The sequence below is a fragment of the Euprymna scolopes genome, chromosome 11 (genome assembly GCF_053919585.1).
Source record: "Euprymna scolopes isolate OS-2025 chromosome 11, ASM5391958v1, whole genome shotgun sequence".
NCBI classification, from domain to species: domain Eukaryota; kingdom Metazoa; phylum Mollusca; class Cephalopoda; order Sepiida; family Sepiolidae; genus Euprymna; species Euprymna scolopes.
The window spans coordinates 33343734-33352203 of record NC_136492.1 but is presented as its reverse complement, the minus strand read 5'-3'; the positions used below and the strand labels follow the sequence as shown (position 1 = coordinate 33352203).

Here is an 8470-nt window from a genome sequence, read left to right as displayed (position 1 = left end):
GAAGCAGAAGCTTTGGCAAGCTTAAGTCTAGCTTCCTTCCGCTTCAAATATGAAGCCAGGCAACGTTTAAGTTTTCTGCACAAAGCTGACTAGAGTGAGAACCCAGCAGCCACTTCAATGGAAGAAGATATTGACTCTACTCCAAGTCAGGAGAACCCGGTTACTCCAAACACTGAAAGATTACCACCCTTCGAACCAAAAGCCCATTCTTCATTTTCAGTGGAGCCATTCAAATTAAAATTGAAGGGACCACGCTTTGATGAAAAAGACTTTGAGACCAACAAGAGGAGCTTCAAGGACTTTTTGACAAAATTTGAAAATTGTGCCAAGTCCATTGCGTCTAACACTGAAAAACTCTATTTTTGAGATGCTCCTTGGAAGACAGAGCACTCCAACTTATAAATCATCTTTCACCCTCTGACGAAAGTTACTTGATGGCCCTGAAGCTACTGAAGGACCAGTATTTGGACGAGGAGGAGATAAGAGGGGAAATAATTAAGGAAATATTAGATTTTCAGTTGGACAATCCCAAAAATCTAGAGGGATTAAAAAAAATTTATGATCAAGACCCAGGCAGATATGTGGGAACTAAGGACCTCTTATAATTGTGACTTATATGACGATAAGTCAGCTGGAACGATAATAATATCACAAGTGTTATTTACGAAATTCCCTCCTTAAATAAGGGAAAAACTGTTACGAATTTCCGGGAGTTCATACCCAACATTGTCTACACGGTTGAAGGAAACCCTAAGTATAGTAAAACGGATGCTGGTTGCCAGAAAGCCGACCAAGATATTAATGGCCAAAACTCGACTCCAACCTTAGTTTAAGCCAGAGCAGACAATTGAAACCTCGTCTCTCAAAACCTTTAATACTAAGTTAATATCCGAGGAAAAATGTGAATTTTGCAAAACGAATAAACATTTGTCCGAAGATTGTGACAGCTATTCTACTCATGAAGCAAGGATAACAAGGTGTAGAGAGTTGCGTCTCTGTTTTCGGTGCCTAAAGAGTTCTCACTTGGGGAATATTGTCCATTAAAAACATCAAGAAAAATGTGTTGTCATCATTGCAACTAAAAGGGACACATAACTGCTATGTGCTCAACCATTACAAGAAGTATGCAGGTTGATACTTGCCTGCATACAAAGGGCTATAATGATGCTTTCCTGTCACCCATAATTGGCATAATAGTGAAAAGAGGCGAAAAAAGGTGAAGGTGAACTGCCTGTTGGACACTGGCAGTCAACGGACTTATTTTGACACTTTAATTTTAAAAAAGCTGAATTGTCTCTCCTTAGCCAAGGATAAAAAAATGGAGGTAAAAACCTTTTTAGGCACTAGTCCTAAAAATTTTAAGGAAATCTCTGTGGGATTAAATTTGGTTACTGGGAGAACTCATACTCTCCCAATTCTAGCAACCCAGTTGAACTTATCCTATTGCCTTGAAGGACTTACTCAGATTCTTGGGAATTTAAAAAATCGCAGGCTGGCTGCAAAGTTTGATGCCAAGATGGAGTTGATTATAATAGATGGGTTACTAGGACTCGACGCAATCCAGTACCTGGAACCTTTAAAGGTAATCCCTTGCATGTATGGAGTGGCATTCGAGACACAAAAAGGATTAATCCACTTTGGAAACAGGTGTTCTTTTCTCTATAAACACCAGATTAAAACCCCCCAAAAAACACAGCTTAATTATGAAGAAGTGTTGGCAAGAACTCCTGAACTTCAACCTGCCAGAATCAATTATGTAGTTCACCCAAAGGAATCCTACCCAGACCCTTTAAAAAATTGGTTCGAAGAAAGTAATGCCCAAGGGTTGGAGAACATGTTCAACCTTGAATCCATTGGATTACCCACTGACGAGAAATTCTCCACCTTGGATGAAGAGACAGTTAAGCAATTCCGAGATTCCATCACATTTAAAGATGGTCTTTATCATGTGCAACTTCAGTGGTATGACGATAAAATAAAATCAGTACCTTCGAATCACAATGCTGCTATTCGAGTTCTAGAAAGTGTAACCAAAGATCTGGAGAAGAAAAACTTGTATACTCACTATCTGCAAGTTTTTCAACAACAAGAAGATGAGGGCATTATCGAAGAGATAATTGTGCCACCTTAACAATTTAAAGATTATATATGGATACCTTATAGGCGCGTGTTAAAACTAACTGACCAGACTACTACCAAAGTGAGACCAGTGTTTAATTGTTCATATAAGAATAAGGACTCAGTATCATTGAACGAACCAACATATCCTGGAGTAAACCTGATGACAGACATGATAAAATTGATGATCCAATTCAGAACAAACCGATACGCATTGCTAGCTGACATTAGGAAAACATTTCTGATGATTCGGCTGGCATCTGAAAGGGATCGTAATCGATTTTGCCTTTTTCTAAAGAAAGGTGAAAACTTGCATTGCTACCGGTACAAAACCATTATATTTGGCTTCAATGCAAGCCCCTTTATTTTAAATTATGTATTAAGGTTTCATGCGGATAAGTTCCCTTTGGATGACTGTTCAGAAACATTGAAATCCAATTTTTATATGGATAACTTGGTGAAAACTGCAAATAATGCAGAAAACCTATCTGCCTTGTATACTACTGTGAGAGAACGTTTACAGAAAGGAAATTTTGATTTGCAATCTTGCAATTCCAACTATGTAACACTCCAAAAGAAAATGAAGACAGATGGAACATTGTCAGGATTCGACTCTGGTTGGGAAAAAAGTGTTGGGATATCAATATGACACTGTCCAAGATTCAATAAGTGTTTGCCCACCATCATGCGACGTGGAGGCGTCTACTAAGAGGAAAATATTGTCTGAGACCTCTAAGGTAGCTGATCCTTTGTCTCTTTATCTACCTGTGACAGTGCGAGGTCGTCTCTTGATGAGAGAAATATGGAAACAAAAATTAAATTGGGATGGTGTGTTTCCTCAAAGTGTGAGTTCAGTTTGGAGAACGCTGGCAAAGGGTCTGTCCGCGTTAAACACTGTATCATTTTCAAGGAGAGCTTTAGATGAAGGAAAGGATACCAAAACCAAATTATTTTTCTTTTGCGACCCATCTAAAGCCGCATATGGGTTTGCGGTGTACGCTGTACAGGATGGGAACTCATCCTTGGTCTTTGCAAAGGCAAAAATGTCTCCTCTGCAGGGAAAATCCCTCCCGACGTTAGAACTTCTAGCGGTATTTTTAGCCGTGAAGTGCCTCCCTTTTATAAAGGAGTCACTAAAGGGCATTACTATTAAGGATGTCTATGTAATCACGGATGCTCAGGCGGTTCTGTCCTGGATTCTGTCCGATTTTGTCCAAACGAAAAACGTGTTTGGACAACATAGATTACAGGACATAGCTCAAATGACAGAGAAGATCAAATGTGATTTCAACATAAAAGTCAACTTTAAGTATGCATCGACAATTGAAAACCCATCGGATTACATCACCAGAGGTTTGACCATCAGAAAATTTAAGGAAACACTTTCTCTTTGGTATGAGGGACCTAAGCAAGAAGAATCCTCCTGGTGCCATCGTGAATTGAGCTGCCTTTCTAAGGCTCAAATGGAACGGATTAGTGCTCCAGTAAATTATGCCGCAGAGAATGAGGTGGCTATATCAGAAATCAAACTGGAAAAATTTTCTAGTTTGAGTAAGTTGATCAGTGTGACTTCACTGGTATTTAAATTCGTCAACAGGTTAAGAAAGAGGGAGATGGATCCCGAGTTACAGGCAAAAGCCTACCTGATCAAGACTATGCAAAAACAATCCCTTTCAAGAGAGTTAGACTTCCTGCTAGACCCTGGAGGAAAGAGCATGCCGAAACTGGTCAAAAACTTGAATCTCTTTCTAGACCCCAAAGGCATCATAAGATCAAAAGGAAGAATAGGAAACTCTGAATATCACCCATATGAAATACAGAATCCTATTTTATTAGGAAAAGAACATTACCTGACAAAATTGATCATTCAAGAATACCACCAGAGAAGCCAACACTTAGGCTTAGCCACTACTCTGAATGAAATAAGGTTAGGCGGTTATTGGATACCACAAGCCAGACAGGCTATTAAAAATGTGGTTGGTACTTGTATGAAGTGTAAAAAATATAATGCCGTTTCCTTCTCAGTACCAAATTCGACCAACTTACCAGCCCCTCGAGTGAATTTTGTCAGGCCTTATTAACATACTTGTGTGGATTTTACCAGTCATATCTATGTTAAAGGAAAAGAAAGAGATTACAAAATGTACATTATTCTTTTTACATGTATGAGTATTAGGGCTGTGCATTTGGAACTGGTTCCAGATATGACTGTAAAATCATTTATTCAAGCATTCATTAGGTTCACGAACGCGAATGGAATACCCACGCACCTTTATTCGGATAACGCTCGCACATTCAATGCTGCTGCCAGAATAATTAACCGGGGGATGCTAGCGGACGAATTCAAAGAAAGATTCAGTTCTTATGACTTGAAGCATTGTACGATTCCACTGTTTTCACCTTGGTATGGTGGTAGTTGGGAAAGGTCTATCAAGACCATAAAATCCTGCCTATATTAAACAATAGGAAGAGGTAAAACAGACTATTTTGGCCTACTTACAATTTTGTCTGACGTGCAAAGGGCAGTAAATAGCCGCCCCCTGACATATAGGAGCTCTGAGGACTCTGAGCTAAATATCTTAACCCCTAACTCTCTCATGAATGCAAATATTGGTCAGGGAATAATGATGAGGGTTGAAAACCAGGACCTGGAAACAATGGACCCTCTAAGTCGAAGTGAATTGATTCAAACCCTGCGTTCCTGGGAAGAAAGCCTAACTAAATTTAGGAAGGTTTGGAATGAGGACTATTTGTTGAGTCTCAGAGAAAGGGCTCTGAGCCTAGCTGATTGTTCTTTTGAAGATAAAGTAAAACCAGGGGACATAGTGCTCATAAAAAGCCCTCTGAAGACGAGACCTTTCTGGTCTCTAGGTGAAGTTCTGCAGTTAATCTAAGGAAGTGACAATTTGGTGCGTATGGTGAAAGTGAGGAAAGGTAATGGAGTTATAGACATATATTCTATTAAACATCCCTTTCCTCGGGAATTCTCTCCACAGCCTGGAGAACCCGACCCTATATGCATGGAACCTCCGAATTCACAGGATATGAGTCAGGACCCACAACGGAGAGAGAGTACTACAATTTGGATCTGTCCTACCTGTAACAGACCTGAGGATAGCAGACCTATGATAGCCTGCGATAGATGTAATGACTGGTTCCACTTCAGCTGTGTGGGTCTAACTGAAGCACCACCAGAAGATGAACAATGGTTCTGTTCAACTTGTGACCCTCAAGGAGTTGTACCTGGTAGACCCAGTTTATCGGGAGTCTAAATGAACTTTTATTCCCTTTATCAAGATTTTTTTATTTTTATTTTTTTTGTGGGGAATGTGTGATAATTAAATTGATTGACTTACCGAGGGTGGCTCGGTGGGAAGGGAAAGGCACTCATGGCTGTGAACGGGCCGGCCTGGTGTTTGTTAATGAAGAAAATAGGATGTCTATTCCTTATAGCTTAAATAGACATTCCAGTCTCGTTTCAATCTCGCTGAACGAGAGATTGAGACTATAAAAACAGTCACCTTTGTAGGTTGTTGTAGTTTTTGTTCTTGTCGTTGTTAGAGATCTATCAGACCGGTACGACAACATGTATGATTCATAACAGCGCGTTATATTTACAAGAATACTTTTGCTTGTAAGCAACGAGGTAATTTTTCGTTGCAAGTTAAACGTCTTTTCTTCCCCCCCTCGTCGGTAGGAAATATCGACAATATATATATATATATATATATATATATATATATATATATATATATATATATATATGATGAAAATAATGGAAATAGTATTCCGACAAAATAGAGAAATAAAAAGGAACTGTTCATCAATGTTTCGTCTTTATTTCGACTTCCAGAGGAAGTCTCTAAATAAAGACGAAACGTTGATGAACACATAATACGGTTTGTTCCTTTTTATTTATCTCTCTCTCTCTCTCTCTCTCTCTCTCTCTCTATATATATATATATATATATATATATATATATATATATATATATATACACGTACAAATATATTGTTGTATAGCTACATATATAACAAGTCCATGAATGCGTACATATTTCTATGCGTGTCTTTAACGTTTGTGTCATGTTTATTTTATGTGTCTATATAATGTGTACGTCCGTAACGTGTTTTGTGATCGTCTAGTTTCTTCATGTCCAATGAGGTTCATATATGCGTGTAATGATGTCTGCAAATATATTTAGATACGTGTATAACGTATAGATGCAGTTCAACAAACACTGACAATAATAATGTACAAATGGTAGTATATTACTAAAAAGGACAGATACCATATTTTATAGATTATCAACTCATCCAAAAAATCCAAAATGGACGGATAACATCTTTCTGATTTTTTGGATGATTTGACCAATCATGGAAACATATATTTCTTCCGTTGCTGGGTGACGGTTTGTATATTGAAAGATTTCCTGGTAAACAACAATCGACACTCAAGTTATTTCTATGGCAACTTTTATTTCAAAGTGTTTGGAGCTTGGAATTTGCCCGATTTACTTGTTTTACATTTTTGCTATCATCTGCCCTGATTTCCGGCGTACAGAAGCCATTACGACTGGCCGCAATCTTCCCGGCCGCTAGCTTCCTCCCGACTCTGTTAAACTCTTTACTGAATTTCACCTTACAAAACTACTCACGTGTAGTTATCAAATAATTTCTTTTTAACTACAGCGTCATTGCAACCTTATAAAAATCATATCGCGTAATTTGTTTATGATTAATGTTAGTTACAATTTATTGTTTGTTTCATGTTAAAGTTTTGCAGTTTACTTTCCCGGTTCATATTTTAGCTGACAAAATATATAGATTTGTAACAATCTTAATAATTGTTCATGATTAGATTCACTGAGTTTTCCGGGAATCAATAATATAATATATAGAAATCAATATATGTGCATATAAATATGCACTCACATATAAATATTATACCTATATATGATGACTGCGACGTCTTGTCAGACGAGTGCCACTCTCTCAGACACGTAAAGTCCATGAGCCCAAAAATTACATTATTTTTTTTGTCCTACCGGTGAATTCACACGCTCAAGGAGGCATGGCACTGAAGACGGTCATTGAGACCAATTATTACATGTTTCCAGCATTTCAAGCCTCCACACGTCACAACTTTTCCATTGCCACAGGACCATTTTTATAGACAAATGCCTGAGGGAATATCTATACACAGATGATGTTACAGAGTCTTAGCTTTGTACGACAGCTAAGTCTCTCTCTCGGTTCAAAATGTTGAGATCCAGTAACAAGCAAGAGCAAGATAGCCAGCAACAAGTTAAACTGCAGACCAGCTTAATGCGGGTACTGGTCTCCCGCTTTATGAGTTTTTAAATCAGAGATTTGCTTCTCCTAGAAAGGCTGCTTCGCCACGGCTTACGGGAGCCCTCTCCACTCCAACATACGCATACATACACACAAACACACGGTGCTAGTTGGCCGTTGACTTCGAAAACAGTTGTTTCGCCCTTTGGAAGGTCTTGTTTATAATCCTTCAGGAAGACCAAACAAGTCTGGTGGGGAACCAGTTTCGTCGCCGGTGACCCGACCATGAGGCAGATAGTACTGGGTTACATGGTACCAGTAGCATATGACATGAACTATATATATATATATATATATATATGATGATTGCAATGTCTTGTCAGACGAGTGCCACTCCCTCAGACAATTAAAATCCATGAGCCCAAATGTCTGAGGGAGTATCTATACAAATATGATGTTAAAGAGTCTTAGCTTTGTACGACAGCTAAGTCTCTCTCTCGGTTCAAAATGTTGAGATCCAGCAACAAGCAAGAGCAAGATAGCCAGCAACAAATTAAACTGCAGACCAGCTTAATGCGGATACTGGTCTTCCGCTCTAGTGTTTTTTAAATCAGAGATTTGCTTCTCCTAGAAAGGTTGCCTTCACCACGGCTTACAGGAGCCCTCTCTACCCCAATACACATATACACACACACAAATATACACGGTGCTAGTTGGCCGTTGACCCAGAAAAAGAGTTCATTCGCTCTTTGTAAGGTCTTGTTTTTAATCCTTCAGCGAGACTAGCCGCCCTCCTCACCAAACAAGTCTGGTGGGGGAACCAGTTTAGTCGCCGGTGACCCGACCATGAGGCAGGTAGTACTGTGTTACATGGTACCAGTAGCATATGACATGACCTGACATATACACACATATATATATATATATATATATATATATATATATATATATATATATATATATACATATATATTAATATTGTCCATATATATATTTACATGTATGTGAATACAGGCTATGTCTATGTATACATTTACATAATAAAAATAAATATAAA

The 8470-nt window shown here is 38.5% G+C and overlaps 1 protein-coding gene across 1 annotated transcript; it reads left to right on the top strand.

Moving 5' to 3' along the window:
* Nucleotides 1-2708: 2708 nt before the first annotated feature.
* Nucleotides 2709-4199, top strand: LOC145288116 (uncharacterized). The gene has a single exon (XM_080136184.1). The coding sequence runs from the start codon at nucleotides 2709-2711 to the stop codon at nucleotides 4197-4199; it is 1491 nt and encodes a 496-aa protein (XP_079992310.1).
* The last annotated feature ends 4271 nt before the right edge of the window (nucleotides 4200-8470 follow it).

Excerpts from the sequence above, each read along its gene's own strand:
- LOC145288116 (XM_080136184.1), top strand. The coding sequence starts at position 2,709 with ATGGAACATTGTCAGGATTCGACTCTGGTTGGGAAAAAAGTGTTGGGA.